The sequence below is a fragment of the Aulonocara sp. 'chitande type north' Nkhata Bay genome, linkage group LG19 (genome assembly GCF_057382095.1).
Source record: "Aulonocara sp. 'chitande type north' Nkhata Bay isolate Kocher_YH1m ecotype deep benthic linkage group LG19, A_spYH_male_GT1.1, whole genome shotgun sequence".
NCBI classification, from domain to species: domain Eukaryota; kingdom Metazoa; phylum Chordata; class Actinopteri; order Cichliformes; family Cichlidae; genus Aulonocara; species Aulonocara sp. 'chitande type north' Nkhata Bay.
The window spans coordinates 14,254,398-14,280,012 of NC_141362.1; the positions used below are offsets into that span (position 1 = coordinate 14,254,398).

At 38.7% G+C, this 25,615-nt stretch overlaps 1 protein-coding gene across 1 annotated transcript; it reads right to left on the reverse strand.

Moving 5' to 3' along the window:
- Positions 1 to 1,512: 1,512 nt before the first annotated feature.
- tpo (thyroid peroxidase) lies at positions 1,513 to 23,687 on the reverse strand. Its single transcript, XM_086275893.1, has 11 exons — positions 23,555 to 23,687; positions 23,203 to 23,338; positions 21,762 to 21,891; positions 20,977 to 21,171; positions 19,717 to 20,199; positions 10,518 to 10,776; positions 7,224 to 7,394; positions 2,694 to 2,931; positions 2,408 to 2,616; positions 2,119 to 2,293; positions 1,513 to 1,519 (listed from the first exon to the last, which is right to left on the reverse strand). The coding sequence occupies exons 1-11, from the start codon at positions 23,685 to 23,687 to the stop codon at positions 1,513 to 1,515; spliced, it is 2,136 nt and encodes a 711-aa protein (XP_086132019.1).
- Positions 23,688 to 25,615: the final 1,928 nt, after the last annotated feature.

The following is a 25,615-nucleotide window of genomic DNA, read 5'->3' on the forward strand; positions in this document are numbered from 1 at the left end:
CTTGTTCCCATGTTCTAGTGGGTCCTGTTGTGGCTCTAATGTGAAAGGGGATATAATATAACATATTATAATATAATATAATGTAATATAATATTGGATAATATGGTGTGATATGATAAATCTACCCTACCGCCTACTGGTGTTGGCCAGAGGGGCCGATGGCGCAATATGGCAGCCTGGCTTCTGTCAGTCTGCCCCAGGGCAGCTGTGGCTACAACCGTAGCTGCCTCCACCAGTGTGTGAATGTGAGAGTGAATGAATAGTGGCATTGTAAAGCGCTTTGGGTGCCTTGAAAAGCGCTATATAAATCCACTCCATTATTATTGTTATTATTGAATTACTTACGAGTTTGATTTGTCAGCAACTTTCTGCCAGCCCTCTCTCCTTGCTTTTGCAGCCTTTGCAGTGTTCCCTTGCGTTTTAATTAAACTCTGAAACTCCTGAAATCCCTCACTCAAGAGTTCTTGCTCTGCTGCCGAAAAATACCGAGCGCGCTCCTTCGACATTTTCGCCGACCAATCAAAGGGTTGCCGATCAATGTTTCTACTATCGATGCGTAGCCCCTGTTGGGCCACCCAGTGATCTCACATTACTTCATCCAGCTATACTAATCGTCAACAACAGGTGTGTTCGGGGAACCGGAATAGCGAGCTCAGAGTTAGCGCGATGGTTTGATCTTGGATGTTTCATTTGATCTTGGATGTAGTAAGCGACGTACGAAGCACAGGGCCCAGTTTAGTTTGGTTTTGTTTGTAATCTGAAGTCACCTTATTTGAATTAGAGGGCAGAAATGTAGCCCAACATATTGTGAAAAAAATTGTTGGGCTACATTAATGAGCTGCTGACCTCGAATTCACTAAATAGAAAAAGGAGAAGTATAAGTTTAAATCACAAAAACCCTGCGTTTTGGGTTCTGTCACTTATCCTACAGTTTTCCTGTAACTCAGATTTTCCTAATAAGTCTGACTTCATGTAAATGAGAATGTTTTATGCTGTTTACATGCATAATAATAAGTGTGTATATTTTTAAATGGTCTATATTGATATACTTATAAGGGATCAAGCAAAATTCTACTATTATACATCTGTTCACAGGTTGGTTTTATTTGAAAGAGTCATTGGAGCCAGGTTTATTTGATATCAGCTGTTGCCAACTTAAGAGGAAACCAACCTGAAACCATTCATCATTTTTTATGTCAATAATGCATGAATACACTTATAGAACAGCTTAATAAAAATGAGCTAAGCGAGAACAACCTGAATGTTTAAGATTGCTGACATAACAGTGAGAGACCCACCTACATTTTGACACTGACAATCTATCAGTGTAAACCTCCAATCAAATTAATCCTTTTGATCATTGAGGTTTAATGTTGACGCAGTTCTCATAATGGTATCTTATTGCGTATTTTATAGTAAGAACATCTCCTGAGAAACACAAACATTTTCCCAGCATTAAACGAATGTGTTCATAGAAAAAAACATACAAATATTTTAATTGTCTTCCTAGAATTACGAACTGCACAGACAAGATTTCAGAACAGAAAAATGCTTTAATGAGTGCAACGTGCTTGCCAAGTTTTTATTAGTGGTGAGTAATTCTCTTATCGTGTTCCCACAAATACCTGAAAACATGAAGGAAAGTTTTTTTGTTTGTTTCTTTTTTAAAAAACAGACAAAAAACCAAAACAATGACCGGATTTACAAAAAATGAGAAAACATTTTGTTTACCGTAACAGCCTGAAAGAGGCAGTGTTTGCAAGATCATTTTTAAACACCTGTTATTTGTAATTACCTGATTAAACTTTTAACATAATAATAAGTGTGTATAGGCTTACAAGCGTATTGAGTCAGTGATCTTTAGCAAATGGCTCAAACTATGAAGAAACCCTGCTAAAACACTTCACTCTCCTTTAGTACCAGCAGATAGCAGTAAAGCACCACTCAGACAGTAGTTCTGCACAAGCATATACACCCTGCAAAATGGGGAATGTCTGTGGTGCTCAACCAAATCCTACAAAGGTGGATCTGCATTATAAAGTATATTTCAATGTGAATCCCTCACATAAAGTACTGCAGGTAAACATCAAGTAGATAGTTCATAAATAGTTTACATACCTGTTACATTGTGGAGGTTGATTACACCATCGATTGCCCATGCAAACTATGACAGCGGCACCCTTTAATGTGAAACCATGGTAACAAGAGTATAGAGCAACCAGTTTTCGAGATGTAGAGGACAAGATATAATCTCCATTGTTGATCTGTTTAGGAAGGCCACACCGTTTTAAGTCTGGAATTGGGTAAATGTTTCTCGTTAATATGTGGCAGAAAAAAGGAAACCAATTTAAGGCAATGATTTTTTAAATAATAGGCGAAAGATTTGCCAAAAATTTCACAGGCTGACCTTTGCCCATTTCGTCTTTCCAAGCTTCCAAATTTATTGAGGGTATCTGATCACAGGAGACATAATGAGATGGATACTTCCCCAATCTGAAAGGATCAAGAGGAACTTCTCCTATGTCGCTATTATCACAGATCAGATGGGATAGAGAAAATTTTAAAAGTTCCTCCTTCTGTTGCTGGGTAAACACACCATCAGCTTCCCACCAAAACCTGAAAATGAAAAATACACAAGTTTCACTGAAGCCTTGATTTCATTTGAATGTTCAACCTAGACAAATCTTACGTACCTGTCACCATCACGGAGCACTTTCATCTGCCTTCCAATCAGGCAAGCAAAGAGAGGACCAGTTCTTGAGCCAGGCAAAAGCCTTTCAACAAGTCCTCCTGGATATACATCGATGTTGTCGGGATGTTTGTATATGTCAAGTATTCTCTTAGCAACCCTGGAGTCTCCCGCGGCCAGTGACAAATCATCCAATGTCTTAATGCGCTGCAATCCACAGAATTCCCTCCAATCGTTGTATCCTGAAAAGGAATTTTAGCACAGTGTCATTTAAAAGTGAATATATTCATTTAAATTTGGATGTCTTGTCAAGAGTTCTCTTTATGAAGACTACGTACAGGAAGCTATTAAAGCTTAGCTAGAAACAGGAAGAAATGGGACGCCAGCTGTCCAAATAAAACCCATTCAGCAGAACTGCTAGAGCTCACTGCAGCATCGTTTCTCTGATTTCTCTGACACAAAAATATGAGCTTGACCAAATGAAAACAACCCATTGATTTAAAACTAAAGTCTAAGATGGTCTGTCTTGTTTTTAGTTGTGCACAAAGTTGTCTTTCTTATGTTGTATTTTTTTTATATTTTTTAAAAAAGCTTTTGCTTAAATTAATGCTGTCATTGACTAGAAGTTAAAGACATATAAAGATACAAATAAAGAGAGTGAAAAAGATAGTCTTGATAACCGTTTTACTAAAAGTTCCAGGGAAAAGGCATGGTCCTTGGATATGAGATTTAGCACAGCTGCACTGGAACTGCAAAAAGCTTTTTTCACATTGGTAATAACTATTCCCAAGAGTCTGATGTGTAAAGTCAGTGGAGTTAAACTAGGCAATGCAAGATTTTGGCACCTTTCAGACACAAGGCAATTCAAAATGCTTCAAAAGATTTAAGTACAGTAAAAAAAGATTAAACTTGCATGGAAAGTCAATAGAATGCATTGCAAAAAAATAGAAAAACGTTGACCTATGAGTGAGCACGAATGCCACAGGCTTTCCTGCTACAGGCATAGGTGCTCTGTGAATCTAAACCAGCACTTTTTACAGCTTTAAATATATTCTCATGCAGCATTATATCACAAAATAAGCATTCAGTTTCTTTTCAAAGGCATGAAATATGAAATAACCAGATAACTTTGAGAACACGTCATATACAGATCAACTGTTGAAAATGTTGAAAACAATAGCTCAATTTCCATTTTGTCAAACATTACTTGTGAAGCAATTAATACCTTTTAAATTATTTGTTCTCACTTTCATCTTAGTCCCTTTTCAAGTTATCGCAAAGCACTTTTTCCCCTCAAGTACAGACGTTGTATTTTAAGTGAATAACAGATTGTGTTCCAGGAGACTCAGTCTGTGCATATTTTCAGTCATTTTCCCTTTGAGATTTCCTGTCATGTAAAAACGTAACTAAGTTGATGCTAGCTTCCCATTCTATAGCTTTAACATCATTGCTAAATGTTAAAGAAAAGTACTGTGACAAAAACGAATGAAAAGAAAAAAGGGAAGCATGTAGAGTGCAGGTGAGAGAATCAGGTGATATTACTTTCTGATTTCCTGAGTTCGTGTCATCATGGAAGCTGGAAGAAATGCCAGACTGCAGGGCAAGTAAAATCCACCTGATTGATATGATTATTAAACTGCCTATCTGATTTAATTATTTATTAACTCAAGATGCAGGAAGCCAGTGACTGGCAACCTATCCAGGATGCACCCCGCCTCTCTCCCTATGACAGCTATATATGCTATGTAGATTGGTTCATTCATGGATGGGTGGATCCTGGTTAACGTGTGCTTATCACAATCAACCACTGCTGGGCTGCTGTGGACAGTGACTTTAAATTGGAACATCAAATTGCTGTAAAACAAGCAGCATAAAAGAAGGCTAAAAACTCATGCGAGTTCTTCCATACAGTATATATGCAGCCCTAACAGATCTCTACAGCTATGCAGATAGTGCTCTCTCACCTGGAAAATGAATCAAAAGATCATTTTTGCTGATTACAGCTCACCCTTTGGTACAGTTCTTCCCCATAAACAAACTGTGCAACCACAGCCTGGATGCCACACTTTTTGCTTTTTTTTTGTTTTTTCTGGCACCCATGTGATTATAATGGATGTGTCTCCTGTTGAGTAGAGGTGACCATTCTTCATATTTAGCAATGGCTGTGGAAATTTGGCATGACATTAAGAATAAAAAAATCAGGAGATCAAATCCAGTCTTTCCACCTTAACCCGACTCACCATACTCTCATTTACTTCCCTTAAGACATGAAGGGATCTGAACAGAACTGCACACAATAACCTAAATCTGACTCTAGCTGCTATGACACTATTGAACTCATCTATCATTCTGCACTAATGCTTCAAACGCACCTGGCTGTATAGGATTCTTTCACAGTGCTACTTTCTATATTGCCGTTTTCTTGTGATATTCTGGGGGGTTTTTTTCTTTCTTTCTCATGACTCCTCTTGTGAGGGGATTATTTGAATCTGCAAGTTTGCTCACTTAGAGAAATGCTCACAAAGCAACAAGACCATCAAAAAGCTTGTTGGGAAGATGACAACTGTTGGTGGAGTTGTTTGGAAATGGAAGAAATATAAAACAGCCATCGACAGACCTTAATCTGGAACTCCGTGCAAGGTCTTGTTTCATAATTTTGAGGATGGTGGTGGATCAGCCCAAAACTACACAGGAGGAGCTTGTTCATAATCTGAAAGCAGTTGGGACCACCGTCACCACCAAGAACACCACTGATAAGGCACTGCCGACAAGTTCCCCTGGCTAAAGAAGCCATATCTACACGCCCATCTTAAGTTTGTCTGTTTGCCAGTGAACAGAGAAGGCTTGGGGAAAAGTGCTTTGGTCAGATAAATTAAAATTGAGCTCTTTGCAATCAATTCGACCCGTTTGACATAAGAGAGTATGACTCAAAGAGCACCACCCACACAATCAAGCACAAAGTCGGGAACATTATGCTTTGGGGTTGTTTTTCTGCTGCTTCAGTGGACAGGTCCATGTACCATATAATTATCGACAAGAACCTCCTTTACTTTATTAGAACACGATCCTATGGAAGAAGCTGAAGCTTTGAGTTGCCAAACAGAAGCAAAGAAACCTAAAAGTTTTACAGAGTGTCTTTCGAGTTGTGTAAAAAAAAATGGTGGCAAAGTACAACAAAGGGTTCACTGCAGTGCTTGCCAACAAGGGTTTCCCCACAAAGTAGTAGAGTAAGGTATGTTTTGTTTGGGGATTAAATGCTTATTTCATTCAATGACTCTCTCCATTAAAATAGAACTACCATAAAATTAGAGACAGTTCATTTCTTTCTTTTCTAAGTGGGCAAACTTACAAATTCAAATAGTTATTTTCACCAGTGTATATGAATACAAACTTTATCCTCACAGACTGTCAACTTTAAAAAAGATGCACAGCTATTTCATGCATTGAGGTGTGTGTGTTATATTGATTACCAATCTCAGAAAAAAAGGGACTTAACTTTCAAGCTATAGCTGCAGTCTTTTTTTATACATGTCATAATGAACGTGAAGTTTTGTTTTCCACCACCTGCGTTCTGCCTGTCTGCTCTCTTTTTTGAGCTTTTACCAGCTTGGCGTTCCTCCATGGTGCCTTTTTTTCTTTTCAGGGATAACTTTGATCTTTGTGGGAGCAATGGCATTAATACAGTCAAAACTTTAGAACTGAAACAAGATCATTGACAGGAGCAGAAGGCAGAGCTGGCTTGGGCATGAAAGCTTGGGTAAATAATGCACAGGTGTTTCCGGTGATATAGAGCTTTATGATTGCCTTGGTTTTTATTCTCCTGGTGTCAGGAGAGACGGTAAGAAGAGAAAACGCAGAAATGAGGAGAAAGGACAACATCAGTCACTGATCATGTTGTTTGCATGCTTGGTGAGAGATTAAATAAATTTAATTCCCATACTGTGTTATTATTCCTTTAAATGAACACAAATAGCGTCCCAGAATCAGTGTGAAATGCTCTGGGATGCTCAGGGGAGTGATGTGTTTGATTTGGATCAGCGTAGATAATGTTTTTGTGCTTATCAGGCTTTATGACTCATCTGTCAGCTTTATAATAACAAATCAAGAAAAGCAGGATTGTTTGCCAGATCACTTCTTTTCTTTTTCTTTTTAAACAAATACCAAAATTCATGTTGTTCTTGTATTGTTAGTTTTAAAATTTCACTTCTATATCTACTTCGTCCTTGTGGGCCTACATAGCTCCAAGCTAAAAAGTAATTTATTACAGCACTGCTCATTCCTTATTGTCCACACTGTAAGGAACCAGGAAGCAACAACAGAGTACTCATATTAATGACCACCCATTAAATATGTCAATGGTTTGTCAATGGTCACTAAGAAACACAGTTTGTTGACAAAGGGAAGGACAAATGATGTGGGTTTTTTTTTGTTTGTTTTTTTAAACAGGGTGTGGAGTGGTTACTGTCGCTTTGATTTGACGAGGATAATCTAATGGCATTTGAATGACAGATCTGACTCTCAGCCAAGATCTTACCTGGGAGGCCGTGATCTCGTCCTCTCTGCAGGTTCAGCGCAGCCAGGTCCATCTGCTTCAGTGTATCAAGGACCACTAGCCTCTCTGTTACTTCATCAACCAACAGCATGTCTGCGCTAACAGCTGACGCTGCAGATCCAATTACGCCTCTCAGGACTGGTTCAATCCCCCCTAGAAACAAAAGCCTATTACTTATTTTTCCAGAGTCATTAGTATTAATTATTATTTATAGGTCATGTGTTGTTGTGGGTTGCTGTTAAGACTGTGACTTTGTATTTCTTTTTTGTTGTTTTCTCTATTAAAAAGATAATATATTGCAATGTTATTAAACTGTGAAAACCTCATTGATTTTTTTGGAATACAGCCCGACTATAATCCAGGGGTTGACCACAATGACAAGAAAAACAACATATGGTTGGAAGGTACTGTTTTCTCTGGACTGGATGCTTTCATTGTTGCTGCTCAGAAATCACTCCCGGGCTTGGATTTGGTACTTCCCAGGGGCCCTCCATTGTCCAAACATTTCTTTTCAGCAAATAGAATGAATGGACTGTTGAGGATGAACATGCTGGTTATCATGACAATACATTTTTATAGTTTTATAAAAGTAATAAACATGGTTTTCAGTTGTAAGGCAACTGAACACAGCAAGGAAGCAGCAAGGTAACAGCTTCAGCCACTGGAGGTCAGCAAAACATCCCAACTGGTGTCAAGATAATATTTGAGGTAGCATAATCCATTTAAATGTGAGACCAGCTGGTGAAGAGCTAAGTAGACCACATTTTATTGTACAATGTCATGGGGTCAGGGCAGTAGAAATAATAGGATCCACAAAGTCAATCTACCCAGATGACATTTCTCAGCAGAAAGGCTGAGAAATGTCATCTCAGTCTTTCTGCTGTGACGCACCCATAGTGAGCATCACAGTGGAGATGCTCACTATGGGTCCCAGTAAGAAAAAGCAACACAAGGTTTTCTGGGTCAGTGAATTGCTGTTAATAGGTTTTTGTGCAGTATGGTTTTAATGTACTATAAATATTATTGTGAATTGGCCATAATATAATATAGTATGAATATTATAATATATAACTATTTGTTTTGTGTTTGTTTTTTATTTCAAAAATGGATGTTGAAGTTTTAAAGTGGATTAAATATCTCTCATTATTTTTATATTACAAAATATCAAATGAGATTCATGAGAACCAATTGCAACGTTCTGACAACCTAAAAGATCGTTTTAACTGCTTCAAAAGACGATGAATGATGACGTATGGAATGGCGATGGCAAGTGGAGGTCGATCGCAGAGCCACTGTGGGGAAAAATGACACTTTTCACAGTCGCATTCTGTCAGTGCATCAAGCTCCATCCGTGATACACGCTGGATCTCCTCCAGTGTGTCCAAACAGTGACCCATCAACTTGTTTTTCATTTTCAAGAAGTGGACTAAGTTGCAGAGAGCCAAATCCGACGAGTGGTCCAGGTGGTGAGCGAAGATTCTGTTGGTGTGGGCAAAAAAAAAAAAAAACATCCTGTGTTTTCAGTTAGCTCTGAGCCAGCATGAGATGTCCTTCTGGCAAGCACTGCAGTTCAGATCGTTTCTTCTGAATGCTCTCCCTCAGGACATAACAGTCAAATTTGATACCGGCATTCCCACCCTGGGGGATGAATTTATGGTGCACAGCCTGATGAAGACTAAGGGAAAGAAAGAAAATAAACAAGCATACTCTTGATCTCACTACTCACCTGATGTGCTCAATCTAGGTTTGGAAATTGATCCTTCACACAAAATTTGAGCTAGTTTGAAACAGAACAGAATGTTTGACTTCCAGGATAAAATTGCACACCATATAGCATATGTGGTTGTAACAGTATTTCCAAAAGCATGGTACAGGAATGCTGGAGGCTGTCTGCACATGCCAGAGAACATGATCTTCAATGTGAATTTCAGCCAAGTAAGTGTTCTAATTATTATGGATCTGTTTTTCACACTTTGCACACAGCTATGACCTTAAAATACTTTTCACTGTATGGAAATACAGTGAAAAGTATTTTAAAGTAAAAATGAAAACACCTCAAACTTTTGTAAGCAGACCCAGAAATCCTGATCTTTAGGATATGATAAAAGGTGAGTGTGTCACAGTTGTTCATCCATCCATCCATCCACTTCAGGTTATCCACTTCAACATCACAAGGGAGCTACATGTCGAGCCTATTCCAGCTATCAAGGGGGCAAGAGGTGGGGTGCCAGTCTGTTGCAGCATCAACACAGAGAGTCATGCGCTGACTCATATCTACAACCAATGTAGAATCAGTCGTTAACCTAACCTTATGCATTTGGGGGGGGGGATACTGGAGAAAGCCAGAGTAGCATGCAGACATGAAGAGAACAGCAGAAAGACTGTGCGTGGCATTTCTGATTTTGTTGAGACTCAATGTATCATTTTCATTCCCAGCAGGCAAAAAACTCTAAAAAAAAACAAGTATACACAGACCACTGAATAAGCTGACCACTGAAGTATTTAGTGGCTAGAAAACAACATAATCCAAGTATGAACACTGAACCCACATTCCCCAGTGGTCATGAATACAGGTGGGAATGAATATAATTGTTGTAGGCTTAGAAAAGAAGCTGGTTGCAACATTTTACTTAATAATTTAGACAAAGCATATTATTCTTTTTCAGATTTAAAGACTTAACATACATACAATTGCTCTCTCATATAACCCATCACAATCATCAGAATGATTTACAGTCTTCTTGCTGTTATTTAATATTGAGGAAAACAGTGAATAAAAGAAATGTGGCAAAACAAAATATATGCAAACGTCGGAAAGCTAAGCTACACGGCTGGACCAAACGTCCAAGTGGAAACTTGACACTACTCACTAATACATGTGTCCCTTTGCTGCTGTTTGGGTTTTCAGTTAGTTTGATCATAATGGTCACAATACCAAAATGTTCTGCTGAAAAATGTATAACCTTAATGTTCTGGTCAAATTAAAGAATAGGTTAAAACATGAAGTGGCAATGAATAAAAAAAAGGTCCCTACAGCCTGTACGATCGATTATTCTTCCTGTGAATGGGTGCACTCTGTATCGCTCATTTTCTGGGTTTTTTATAGAAAACAAAAATTCTGATCCTGCTTGTGTAAATTTTTTTAAACTGCATGTATGCAGCTGATTCTGGAGCTGACCTAAAAAGAGTATTTTTCTTCTTCCTCCTTTCTTTCAGTGTGTTTACTGTGCTTGCAGGATGTGTTATTGGTTTCCATTCTCATACGAGTGCACTGACCTTCTTTGACTATTCTCCATGGACTGAATAAAGTATTGTGCAGTCTCAAGTGGGGGAAGCGCTCATCCTCCTGGAAGCTCTCATTCAGTCTGCAGAGGATTGGGGAGATGGTAGCATGGCCGAACCTGAATGCGGCTGCGGCGAACACGTTGGCGATAGAGGGGTCCACAGATGGATCGTATCCCCTGTAGGGACCAATGTAATGTTTGAAGGACTCTGGGCCAATGATTTTTGGAGCATAGTCTCTTAGGGTTATGATCTGGGAATCAAAAAAGAAAACGGATGGACATCAGAAAAAGGGAAAAAGCGCAAAAGATTTTATGTGTCTATCACCAAATTCTAAAGTCTATACTGAGTTTGAATAGAAGCATACTTTACAAATAAATACAAAATATCCTCTTTGAATACCTGAAATGATATCTGTGAATGTGTATATACATACAGCTAAAGGAATCCCTGTAGGATTACCAGTGAAATGTCTACTTGTATAATAACCCTGGCTGTGATTGCACGCTTGTTTCCTCACGGTTTACTGCAGAGAATTTCATCTGTCCTCATCACTATTTATAAATGCCTCACTTCAGCACCCGAATCTCGACTCATGTCACAAGGGTGCAACCCCACACACACAAAAATGCACGGAAGCCAACACATACATTAGTGAGATATCGTCCATCATTTTTACATCAGTTAGTTATTTATTGCAAAGGAAGCACTGGAACCACACACAGTAAAATAACCAATTTGGATTTTATGCACATTTTTTAGATGAAATGATTAGAGCACAATGGGAAAGATGGAAAAACCAGGTATTCCTCTCAGGGTTTATGTGGCCCACACAACCTTCACCAATACAGAGTTTAGCAGGTCTAAACTCTGTACTGCCTAAACAGAAAAAAACAGGAGGAAAAAAGAAAAGTCAGAGAAAAGTCACAGTGACAACTGACAGAAAATCAGCTCAAATTCATATAAGATTTTTTATGAACTCAGGCCACATCACATCTGGAATTTGGCTCCTGGAAAAACAATTCAAAGAGGTTTTGAGCATGACCGAAAAGTGAGAAAAAAAACTTTCCTCAGGTTCAAGACAAGAAACTGAAGTATCTACCAAGTACAGGAGCCCAGTGAGTCATATATTACAGGATAGTAACCAAAACCATATATTAGACTATTGTAGTCCACCAATTACAGATCAGACAGGCTGATCAGACATTACATTAAAACTATCAACAAGTGAAGTTAATAAAATTCATCATCATATTAAACTGGAATGTGCTGCTGGTAACACTGATGCAAACCGTTTACTCATTCCATGGTGACTCAGGCAGCCTTCCATTGCAGACACATGCAGATACATCACAAAACTGCAAAATAATTACTTAAAAACAGGAAATATCCCAAGGTTTGAACCCTCAATCCACAGAGGGCCCACTTTACAATTCACAGGTTGCAAAGGACCAACTGTCAAACACCTTAATGGATCTCATTTCCAGGCCTCAGTGGGTCAAAGCTGTTTTAGCAGCGTGAAGGCCACGTATACAATCTTATGCAGGTGGTTTTCATGTTGTGGCTGATGAGTGTTGGGTTTAGTATTCCATTTAATGAGCTTGTGCTTGTGTTCAACCTTTCACACACTTCATTTTATCTCCTTTACAACATGCCAGGCTTTTTTTTTTTTGCTTGAAATTTATTCCTCACCTTCTAATTCACCCAGCTGCATTATAAGAAGAAGGCTCCTGGAAATGTAATCCATACTGTACTAGGGGTTAAAAGCCAGGCTGTCATGGGATGGCCTTTGATTTTTCTGGCTTGGAGAAAGCCCCAAACCTTAATAAAAGTGCAGTACGGAATTTTAAAAGAGCTCCTTTAATAAAATAACAAGTAAATTCACAGAATTATTTTCTAATTGTTATTGCACGCTGTATGATTTGCAGTTGAATTGCATTTTTCAGATAATGAAGCTCATAAATGTGATGCTGTTCAACAGCTGAGGCTCTTACTTAATGGACTGAAGCACTTTAGGCAAAGCAGGTCTGGCCCTTCAAACTGTATCGTTTTTTTTCTCCTTTCTTTTTAACAATAATTCTCCCGCTATGTCTCTCCCATTTTACAACTAAATAGAACATAATGATATTGCCTCTACACTTCTGGAAAAGCAAAAGCCCTTCACAACTGTGCACTGTAATTGAAGTCAGAATGAAACCAGATGTTGTTAGCTGATCATTTCTTGTTTCCTGCAAATAATAGACTTTCTCTCTGTATTGAAATGGCTTCTGACCTTTCAGTCTGTTTCTTCTGCAAGTCTTGTAGAGTGATGTTTTGAAATGGCTGCCCACAAACAGTCTACTGGAAACAAAGTACGGATAGTTTCACCTGCCTGCTCCCCACTGTTTTCACTCACAGCCTGAGCTGCAGATTTTATGTTACTTTTTTAGTACATGGGAATATTTAATGATACAAAATAATAACACAAACCTTTTGCTGACTCGGGTGTAAAGCTTTTCATTAAGTTGTTTCCATATGGTGACCTATTTAAGTGTTTTCTTCTAATTAGAGTACGTTGTGAGTGTGTGCATTTCTGGCTTTGATTTTTATCTCCATGCTAAAATGTGTAATCTTCAAAGAAATGTTTTCTGTATATACTTTAAACACACCCAGTCTCTGTTAGTGTTGTAGCATACCCGGTGTAGGAGGAGCAATGCAGTACGACAGCCACACGGTCAAACAATGTAAACATTGTTATTTGCTCGATAACATATTTGCTCGCATTCCTGTTGATGTCCAACCAGAAGAAAACAAATCTCCATTTCTATGCCAATCAGTTAAATTAGATTTTTATAATTAGTATTCCAGTACAGTTAGAATGGAGGGGGCAACTGACCAATATTTTTGGATTGATAACTCTGACATAAACAGTGTAGCCACAGAAACATACTACGTCTGCAGGTATGCATCAACTGGCATCCACCTTAAAACACTTCCCAGCCTAATTGCTACCTACAGTACCTTTGGCCTGAAAGTGGGTTTTTCTGTTAGCAATTACTGATGTAGTGCATAATTTAAAGCATTAAAGTTGTGCTTTTACAGTAGCTTGTCAAGAATAATACAAAATGAAAACAGCATTCTAAAAAACACTCACCCCGTGTGAGCTTGTTTGTCGGGAACAGCTGCAGGAGGATTTTAAAGTGGGGTGGAGGGGGTGGAGGGCTTCGTGAGAGCTGTTGGGATTCAACCATATGGACCGAAAAGCACAACAAGGAGCTGATAGCTGCTGAAAGGACTGCAGTTAGATGCTTTTCCCCCCAGAGGGACACAATTACAGCAAACTTCCACATTACAGGAAGACATTTCAGTCCTGATATTAAAGATCCTTCTCAGTGGCGCTGCTATGTATGCCTCAATTATTATTAAGAATTAGAAGTTAATAGCTGTGGCAGGTAAGTTGTTTAGACAAGTGTTACTGAATGGTTTCTCGAACACTCTTGCATCTCGAGTGACCCTGTTTAGTTCCTATCTGTTTATTTTGGTTGGTTTCTTTCTCACCTGATCAGTGATTGACAACGTTAACGACGCCTACATCAAGTTCCAGTATTTTTATTTTGCATACAAGAGCTCACGCTTAATGGAAATGAGTCACTGTTAACAAAATTAGTTTCATCTGTGTTTTTTCTCTGTTGGCTCCACAGAAAATGTCTACTGTGGAAAAAAAGCAAACATGTTTGTTTTTTTTCTCTAATTAACAACTCATTAGACTGAAAACCTGATTAACCGTCAACATTTTTACCAGAAAAAGGCACAAAAACTACACCAGTTCCTGAAAACTGAGAATGTCTATGAATAGTCAGATTTGCTTAGGAAAGTTTCACAATTAAAAGCTGGTCAAAATTTCTAAATAATAAGGAAAGGTGGGTCTTTATTACATCTTTTACCAAAAGATTCACTGGACTATCCTTCCTATGAAATGAAAGCAGATAATTACTGCTCTAATTCATGAAAACAGTAAACAAAATGAAGTGGTGCAGATCATGTCAATCTTAAATATAAGCATGTTTTCTGTTTCATGCCATAACCTGCTGATATGTTTTCCATTTTCAAAAATATCCTGTTAAACCCAACGTGATGCTGCTGTAATAAAATCTGCTACTTGTCCAGTTGCTGCCTTGCATGAAGAAAGTAGTGGTTAATAAGTTCTCTAAATCCAGAATATACAGCGTACTAACTGATCGAAGTTCATCTATTTCACGGTCCTGAGTCTTATCTCTTGCAGTTCTCTATTTAGTCCTTTGAGAATATTTTCTCCTGGTGATTCTGACTTCAACTTTTCTTCAGTTCCTTATTTGACGACTTTCGTTCCCTTCGTATCCTGTCTGTTCTAGTCTCATCTTTGTGCTCTGTCTTCTGTATAAAGTCTTTCTTGTCACTATGTTCGTTTCACTCACTATCTTTTTTTCAAGTATGCATTCCTGCATTCTGTTACTTCCTGTTTTATTTTGATAGTCTCCCTTCTGTTATGTTCAGTTTTGCTTCCCTTGTCTCATCAGTTAGATTCAGTTCAGCTGTGTGATTTTCCCCCACACATGTCCACTACCACAGTCACCCTCCTGTGTGTACAACGTCTCAGTCTCCCTTCTCAGAGTGTCAGTTCACCTTCCCTCTGCACTTCTGATGTCCCTTCAGATCAGCTGAGGTAGGTGATTGATCTAAATAATTTTACATTGTTTGTAGAAATCTTAAACAAGGAAAGGAGAATGGAGTTGCATTAGATCATGAAAAATAAGCATATTGGTTTTAGTTTATTATTTCTGGCATATGTTGCATTTTTTTAGTCCAATCTCTGGAATGAAGTGATATTTGAGGACAACAGGTAAAACTGTTGCTGTAAGGAAAAATGCATATGTTGTAGTCCATCTTCTGAACTTTGGGCTTTCATGCGTTTCATACATGCATTATACAGTCGAGTGTAAAAGCAGCCCGATCCCCTGAAGTCTGTATGAATTTTCCTTTACATGTTTCCTTTCACTTTAAATAATTATTCGATCACAACTTAGCGACTCCTAATCCGGGACTAGATGGTGGATGATGATATTTACTAGAGCTGGGAGATACTGTAATGGTGACTCATTTGGACAATGATTAATTCATAATGATCTCATCCTACCTTTCTTCACAAGTACGCTCTCTGATTCAAACACTGAGAACATTAATCAAACATTAATTCATCACTGGTTGCTCCAACATCAGTTTACATCAAGTAGTAAACCATCATACCAGGTATTTACTCAGTCGCCCTTAATTACTTCAAAGTTACTCCATCAGTATCAAGCTGTTGCTGTCAAGCCTCATACTTTCCAAATGCTTGTGGGATTACATTTTCTACATCTGAAAAAACAGATCTCCTAGTCTGCAGGCCTTGCTAAAAACAGTCAACAAATCTGTCATGTATTAAAAAGTGCTTGTAGTTTAGTTTTGAATTCTCTTACTCCCCCCCCCCCCCCCCCCCCCTTCTGTACTACTTTAATTCTTTTTTTCCTCCCCCTTTTGTTAAAATAGATAACGTTACATTCTGCTGGTTTGCAGGCTGGTCAGACTAGATAGTCCCTCACTTTTCACTCTGCTTCCAATACAGGGATTTTCCAAGCTGGTCATAGCTTCAGTATGTAAATCCTTTACCTGCCTTTTATGCTTCACCCTCCCAAATTATTTAAAGAACCCTTCCACCTTAGGCCATCTCTTTTTAATATTGTAAATCTCTTTCCCCTAGCATTGTCCCTGAGTCACCTGAAAATACTAGTTTCTAATCCACTGCTGTAGTCAAATGTCAGCACACAAAATCTGACTTATTTTCCCCTTGCTAATAAAATGTTTGGGGAAACTTTAAGATAGCGCCAGGGTCACCGCTCCCCTTCGGTATAAGCAACAAATCCTTTGCATTCAATCATAAAACATTTTCTTCGTTACTTTTCATGAAGAATGTACACACGCTTCCTTCATCATTAATCGCCCTCTGCCTGAAGCTGAAAGGAATAGTCCAATCAGTCATTGTAGTGTACAACGTGCCTGCACCCAACACCACTGAGATGGTAACAGTTTCTGCTAAGCTCTGAAGCCTGGCCTGCCACAAAATGTGTGATCTCATCTTTAGCAGTAGTAAAAAGCGTATCTATTGGATAATAAAGACACGTAAAAATAAATAAAATGAGAGAGCCATCATAGCTGTGATGCCATCTGTTACTTCATTATCAAGAACCTACAAAGAAAGAACAGACTCGTGTTTTGTTTGGAGCAAAACTGAGGAAATGTAGCTGCTTGCATTTACTGGCTGTTTCTGTGGACTGGAGGGACACAGTGCTACAAATACACTGACCAGTTCAGTGGATACGTCAGTTTCCAATTTGAAATCAGGCAGATAATTAACAGTAATTATTTGGGGACATGTTTCTGCACAAATTAATGGTAGCTAGGTTTCTTAGCTGTTTGGTGCTGGGCAAGATTCTTAGAGGAAGCTTTAAAACAACTGCTGGGTAAAGGTGTTGACTGGAAAAAAAATAAGGTGATTCACATGATAATTTTCTGTTGTTCTGTCTCTAGCGACTACAAGCAGAGACTTGCAAATATGTATAATATTAATGTGAACAGTGTTTAAGATAAAATGGTTCCCTGCAGCCAATTTATACCAATTTATGGGCTTAGGAGTTGCAGTTTTCAGATATGAAAACTGCAGCATCACCAGCAATGACAGCAAAGCAGGGAATTCCATGGCTGGTTGATCCTCACAGTCATCAGACTTAAAACAGCAGCTGTCAGGGTCGGACAACTTCTGAATTCATTAAATCAGCAGAGCTTTCCCCATAGAGAAGGCTTTTCACTGTTTATCTTCATAATGTCTCGCTCAGCTCGCAGAGGGAACTGTCATTCTTATACATGGTGCTAAAACATTCATCTTGAAAACAATGCAGGACTGCTTTCTTTTATCTGATCAGTGAAAAAGAGAAAATCCTCTAAGTGATGTTGAAAATCTAGTTTGTGCTTTTGTTACTTCTTCAGTAAGGTCTTGAATAATTAGACCAGGGGTCCCCAATCCCAGTCCAGGAGGGCCGGTGTCCCTGCAGGTTTTAGATGTCCTTGATCCATCGCAGCTGATTTAAATGGATAAATTACCTTCTCAACATGTCTTGCAGTTCTCCAGAGGCCTGGTAATGAACTAATCATGTGATTCAGGTGTGTTGACCCAGGGTGAGATCTAAAACCTGCAGGGACACCGGCCCTCGTGGACTGGGATTGGGGACCCCTGAATTAGACTGTGGTTCACTAAATGCAGACTGGGAGGCAGAGCCTTCAGCTTTCAGACCTCTCTCCTGTGGAACCAGCTCCCAGTTTGGTTTCAGGAGACACACACCCTCTCTATTTTTAAGGTTTCGTTTTTGATGAAGCATATAGTTGAGGCTGTATCAGGCGACCCTGAACCATCCTTTAGTCTCACTGCTACAGACCCATACTGCTATTGTACCTACAGTGTCACTTTTTAATGTCAGATGAAATGACATGATAAAGTGAAAAACACAGTAAATGGAGACAATGTTGTCTAAGACACTTTTTCTGCCTCAGCTTTAGGGATACAAGATTTTTATTTTTAAAAAGTGTATAGGATATAAGTTTCTATACTTGTAGATTGTCACAAGAGCGTACATGTTGTGTGTTGTTTTATTGTATGCCTGCAATTTCTGTGCATCACAGAAATACCAGAGTTTGTTTTCCATGTGCACAGCAGCTTCAGACACAATACAGTCAATGCTGTTATAACCTCGAGTAACTTCAAATGAAAAGAATCACTTCTTTTCTTTTATACATCTCATTCATATCAGCTCTCCCACGTAATTGTGACACACTCGCATCTGCAGACTCTGAAATCACTGTGCTCATAAATGCTAGATTAGTTTGTTCCCCCTCAGGCATCATTTGTGTTACTCGGCAGAAGCTTTATAGCTGCGAATCACAGTAGCTTTTATTTTCATCATATTCTGCGTCTAGTGTCGTAGCTACGCTTATTTAACAGCGCTGGTGATAGAGGATGGTATGTCCAGATTTTAAAGTCTAAAACGCCCCACTACGTGTGAATCCATTAGAACTTTAGTGGTCTTGCCTTCACATAGATTAGAGCACAACCTGCATTTCGTTTCATTTCTAAACCATCCCTCTCAAATTTGATCTAGTACCCTTTTGAAGCTTTTTCAAAGGTTAGCGTGCCTGTGAATGCAAACGGTGCTTCTTCTGTGGTAATACTAGGCAGTTAATGTTAAACATTAAATAGCAGAAATTGAATTATGTTTGTTTTCCTTGAGCGGCCAAGCATGCAAAACTGAAAGTAGCTTTAGGGTGGGTGTTTGTTCTTATCCTCCTGCTGTTTGTTCTTATCCTCCTGCTGCTAAACTAATTTCCCCTTGTGGGACAATAAAGAAATTGAATTGAATTGAAATTGAATTGGACAGGGGTTTGACAAATTTTAGATTTAGTTTTAAATGACTAAAATCACTATTAGCCTACTTGAGATGTTTATAATAAAAACAAAATTGGCAATATAAAAAGTCACACAGGCCTGGAGACGGTTGGCAACCACTGGTCAACTAGGAAAAATGTATTTCTTGACCGGTTGGCGAGTGGCTGCTGGAAACTGCTGACTATCAACCTCATGTGAAGGCAGGTGAATCTGGTCACAGAGAAGGTGCTGTGACACAAACTTTCCTGTGACTGCTTTGGTTACTTGCACAGTACTGCAGTTTGCATGGGAGATGCTGACTCATCGCAAGTACTTGCAAAGTAGCCTTGAGAGTGCGAAAACTTGAAAGAGAAAAAGTGTGATGCAACCTGGAAATACAGAGTTTACAGTGCTGAAAGCTTTTTTGCCTTTCTGCTGCAGATTGCTGCTACATTTCAAAATGTGCAACTTTTATTCTGAAATGACAGATTGCAGACTTTGCATAAATGAATCTGAGCAGAATCCAAAATATTAGCCTAATGAATTCATCAAATTAATCAGTCTAATTACCTTTGTGTGCCTACTTGAGTGCTAGTAAATTAACATTTTGGATACTTTCTTTTAAATTCAGTAGTTTGTTCCATGAATCACATGAAATGTCAACTGAAACTGAATTTTTTGTGTCACTTTTTACATCTGATTCAGTTGGGTTTGGTTGTCACTTACCTGGTGCAGTGCACCTATGATCTTACGAGTCTCTTGGTATATCATCTCTGGGCTCCAGTGACCGTTGATGTGTTTCAGTGCCTCTGCAATTCGATTGTGTTCTCTGAGCCACAGCGTGTGCAAAGAAGTCAGAGGCAGACCTTCGCTGACCCGGTTGTCTCCTGCACTGAAGCATTCAACTCTTTCCCCTTGCAGATCTTGGTGGCAGGCTGATGGCAGCTTGGTTACAAATGGGAGATAAGGCCTTCCTTTTGGATCTTTGAATCGGGCATTGACAGCAAGTTTTCCATTACGGCCAGGAAGGTCACGAAGGAAGCTCTCCAGCTTTTGATTGTGGCCGTAGACAGCAGAAGCATCAATGAATGAAGTCATGGCATTGAGCTGTTGTCGCTGCAGGGCTTGTCTTATACCAGACTGAAAATTGACAAAGCAGTCTGATGTGGAGCGAAAAAATGGCATACAGCCTTGTAGACCATCATTCATCTGCAGAGAGGATAGAATCATTTACTGATCATTTAGTGCTTCCGGTAAACTTTAAACTACTGCTGATCTACCACATGTATTTGTTGTCGTCTTTGTCATGGAATTTTGAAGGCCCAATTCACATTTGGAAAAGTAAACGTATGTAATATAAAGCAATGCCTTATCCCAGAGTGAAAGGTGTCGTTTTGTCAGATGTCACCTGCAAAGTAGGATGGCATTAAAAAGGACTGACTGGGCTCCTGCTAATAACTAAAGGCAGTTGGAGAAGTTTATAACTCTGGGCAGGTGACCGCTTGTCATCTAGCTAGCTGTAACATCTATGCATGGTGTGAGATTTTTCTCATGCACTTGGTCTCCAGATTACCATGGCTTCCATTTTTTCCATAGTTTAAAGCTAGCTGTCATACAAGTACAGAGGGTCCTATAGTACAAACAGGCCTGGTGACAAAAACATTAACACCATGCTCTTGAACTTTTCAAACAAGGATGCACAGCTCTGTCCATCACCACCACCAGGGAGTTCATAGCAACAGAGATTTTAAAGTTTGTTTGTTTTTAATGTAAATGGGTTTTTTTGGGAAGTACTACAATGAACCTATTACTGTGTTATTTTATGTATTTAAATATGTGATTATCTCAGGATCAAACTGGGTGAGCTTCACTGGGCTGCTATTGTGCAAAAGTCCAGGAAAAAAGGAATTTTTTTATTTTTTTTTATTTTTTACACAAACAAGTGCAAGCAACAAAAATAAAGAAAATGATGGATTCTCTGTTTACCTTAATGGGAAAGCACGGATGCACATTTTCACACGTTTTTAAACAGTCCACATCTGACCCATCGGTGCTGGTGCTTTGAGGCGTCAGGGTTATGTCATGGGATATATACTGGCCCCAGTCCGCCAGCAGCTGAGAGTAGGAATCATCTTTCCATTTAGAAGCACTCGTCATTATTTCCCTGCTGACTGTCCGGGCCTGTAGACAAAGCAGGATTTGTATTTTGTAGTGCTCAACTAATGCAACACATGAAGTATCAAGATGTTGTTCACTCACTGTGAGTCAATAAGAAATGGAATATTAGGACTCTGATTTATTATCTGAAACACTGTAGTAAATTTCAGCAGTCAGATATGGTGGTAAACTGTTGGCTGGATACAAGTGATGCATATTTGATGAGTTCTCCAACTAAAGGCCCTCACTCTGTGTAATGAATGCATAAATTAGGACTAAAATTGAATTCAAGTGTGAGCAAAACGGTTTCATCTGCTTTTTTGGAAGAAATTATGTTTATCCACATGATAAGAAACCAACTGTTTTTAGGTTATGGATGTAGTGTATACGCTAGATGCAATATATAAATGCGGTTCTAATCTATGTCATCTCACACTCTCCTGTGCTCTTCCTAAATTGCTGTGGACGTTATCTGCTGTGAAACAGGTGAGGAAAAATAAATGAAATGCTACATTAACTCAGGGTTTTGCAGGGCGAGCCGGCTTCATTTCTACATTTCTGTAATTTATCCACCAAGACTTTTGTGTCTGTTGGACCGGTATTTTGTAGATTACCGGGGGAAGTTGGAATCCATTATGGAGCCGTTCTGGGTTCCAGCCTTTTGGTTCGCTCTCCCCGTCTTCGTATTCAGCTGGTAGCCATCTGACCAAGGCAGTGTTGGCTGCTCCCCAGCGAGGATTTTGCCTGACAAAGAGAAACATGAAGTGTGTCCAAAAATACTGCCATGCAAAACTGTATAACCCCTTACTGAAAGCATCATCCAGTTTACTGGATTATTAAGGTTTAAAATGGTGCATTCAGTACATTCATATAAATTAAATGTACAGAAATGACAGTATCTGTTTTGACGGTTAGTTTGTGGTTATGATCCTGTGAGAAACATCATCGTTGCTGCACATTGACTTAGGATCATTGCAACAGCATCATTTTTATGCTCTTAAATGACTGTTTAAAACCAAAAAGGATTGCAAGAACCTGTCATGTATTTATTTTTTTGTTGCCTTTTGCCTCCTCGTCAACAGCTGGCACACACACACAAGATAACAAGATAACTTATCAGCTGGCGGCTGACAAACATTTCATAGTTCCAGCTTCTTGATTTGAGAATTTTCTACTTTCCTTTTAATTAGACATCACAAGCGAGGGAAGAAACCAAATGATAATAAATGCTCATAGGCAAAACATGCCCTCCTTTATCACCATAATTTACAAAATTAACATTATGACAACATTAAGGCTGAAAACTAGCATTTGACACCAATCTCTTTAGGAAAGTAAAGTAACAAGGAGTCACCCCCCCCCCCCCTCTTTTTTTGGCCATTATAAAAAAATATATATATTTTTTATTTTTTTAATAACCCCTGTGCAAGGGTTCTAAAGGGTGAGTTTACCCACAGAGGGCAAGACTGCCTTGCACCAGGCAGAAAATATACTCTTTAAAGCTGTAAAGTGGGGTCTTTAAAATGGGCAAACTATAGGCTTTCACATGCTTTTGAAGTCGGACTCAAGTGGGCAGTGGAGGAGTGGAAGTTTTTGAAGGGGCTTAGCTTAGGAAGTAGGTTCACCTGTTCCCCTGCGAGGAAGAGATCGTGGCTCGTGTTGCATTTCAGTAATTAAAAATAATGAGAAATTATGAATATACAAATTATTGATGAATCAACATTTGAAACTTGACAGGTACTTGAATGTTGACTAGTTCAGGAAGTTTTTATTTTTAATTGTTTGAGAAATGCTTTACTAAAAACAGCATGCAGTGAAGTGAACATAACTAAATATATTTCATTAAGTTTAAGATGATGCTGATGATTATTAATACATTTATTTGCTACCTGTATGCATCGAAACTATCAAAACAGATAATGGCTTTTCTAATCCTGACATACTGTAGTTTTGCCTGGAGGCCTAATTATGTGCTTGCTAAGACAAAATTTACATTGGATATGAAATGAAGTTTTCATTTAGGGGAAACGGTTGTTCAGATGTCATTTTAACTACCTGTTGTTGCAGAGTCCTGATATCAGTCGATACTTGTAGAGATGGGTGTACCGACAGGTGGCTGGACTTGTAGGAGGACATTTTGACAGCTCTGCAATCAGCTTCAAATGTTTCCATGACAACAGTTGTTCTTGAGCTAGAGTAACAAAGCAGGCAGAGTTGGACTGATTGATATGAAACTTTTAAATCTGAGCAAACATTATTGAAATTCTGTTGCTGATCATGTGTGGCCGTTTAAACTGTTTTACAATGACAGAACTAGTAAAGGTGGTCTGACTAAAAATGTAATGAAAACTTTTCTAAATGTTCCATCCAAGGTGAAACCGAGTTTCCTAAAAGAAAGTAATTCTACCGGGTGTTGTGAGCTCCTGATTATATCTCTGTTTCACTTTCTTCTTTAGGACACGAAGAGTCTTTTGGAAAACCTCTGCAGCCCTAGAAATGTGCTTCGTCTCAGGGTCGGCTTGCCGAAAAAATTTAAGCATGTGTTGGGAAGCTGAGGGTTTGGTCCACCTAGCGAGAAAAACAGATAAAAGGGCAGTTAGAGTTCCTTTGATCCTTTTCTGCACAGATTATTTGAGGTAAAACTGAGGCGTATTACCGTTGCCTGACGTCGAGTAAGTCTTCATCTACATCATAAAGGCTTTCTTGATGTGATGAAATAAGTAATTCTTTGATGGATGAAGCTGGAAAATGTATTTTTTGATCAGCATGAGACATTTTAAAAATATCATTTCATCTATCATGTTCTTATTCTGTAATGATGATATTAAATATACATGGATCAAAGTAACTTGTTTCTGAGATGCTACAAAGTAGTTCACACTGGGAGTAGTTGAACACCAAAACATGACTAAGGAGATATACCGTTTGAACTAAAACTAGAAAAAGGAATAACAAAAACAATAATTAAATTGACAATTCACATGTGACGTTTCATTTTCAGTTTATCAGTGAAACTGTTCAAGCATCATGTATTTATGTGAGCAGACTAAAGACACGGAGATCTCTGGGAGAGATCTGGGGCATTAAAACACGATGACGTTAATGCTGCGTAAGCACCGAGCAACACTTGTCCTTTTCCACTGCACAAAGTTCAAGTGGCTCAGTGACGAATGCATGACCGGGGCGTTCCTGCACAGCGGTCAGGATTAAAGAAAAAATGGAAGGGGAATGGTCAAAGGGGTTTCAAGGATGGGGAATGTAAAGTACAAGTGAAAATCTGTAGTTTCTTATTACAGTGCAAAACCGATAGTAATCTGAGTAACAACCACAAGGAAAAAGTAACTAAACTGTTTGACTCACTAACAACATATGAAGGTAGTTAATATACAGCCAGTCTTCAAAATATAGTTAAACAACAATAACAACAATCTTTATTTAAAGAGCACATTTAAAAACCAGCGTTATACCAAAGTGCTTAACATAAGAGACAGAGAAGTAACACGAGTATTATAAGGCCTTAGCAAAGTATCAAATATACTCACAGGTCAATGCCACTAATACACAGGGGTAATATAAAATGCATATTAGAATAAAAACATAATAAAAGCACAAGCCACAAAGTACAGCAGATTGTTTTGTTCACTTCTGCCACACTGCTTTGTACTAATGTACAGTACTTTTTAAATATTATGTGGTATTTGAGTCTGTACTTTACTTTAATATTTCAAAATTTTAATATTGATAACTTGAGAACTATCCACATGTGTTTTTAAAAAGGTTGATATTTCTAGTTGTTACAAGTGAATTTTCACTGCTTTTCACATACTTAACTTACTTAACTAACTTACTTTAAAATAAATAGATGCCATTTTGGAACATTAAATTAAGTAATTTGTCTGGTATTTGGTGGTTTGCGTGGGTTCTCCCCCAGTACTCTCCTCCCACAGCCCAAAGACAGTTAGTGGGGATAGGTTAATTGGAAACACTAAATTGCCCATAGGTGGGAATGTGAGTGTTAGCCCTGCGACAGACTGGCGACCTGTCCAGGGTGTACCCTGCCTCTCGCCCTAAGACAGCTGGGATAGGCTCCAGCGCCCCTTAAAAGGACAAACAGAAGCTGGATGGATGGATATTAAATCAAGTAATTTGTCCAGTATTTGCAGTTTTTATTATTAACGTAGCATTCAAAATGTTGGTATTAACAAAATATTAAAATACACATTAAATCATTTGATTTTAAATGATTAAAATAAGGCAACAAAAGGTGAAAGTGTTCACTTGAACTTTACTGTGAACAAACATTGTTTGTTTTAATGTAATAATGGATTGGATTTATATAGCGCTTTTCTAGGCACCCAAAGCGCTTTACAATACCACTATTCATTCACTCTCACATTCACACACTGGTGGAGGCAGCTACAGTTGTAGCCACAGCTGCCCTGGGGCAGACTGACAGAAGCGAGGCTGC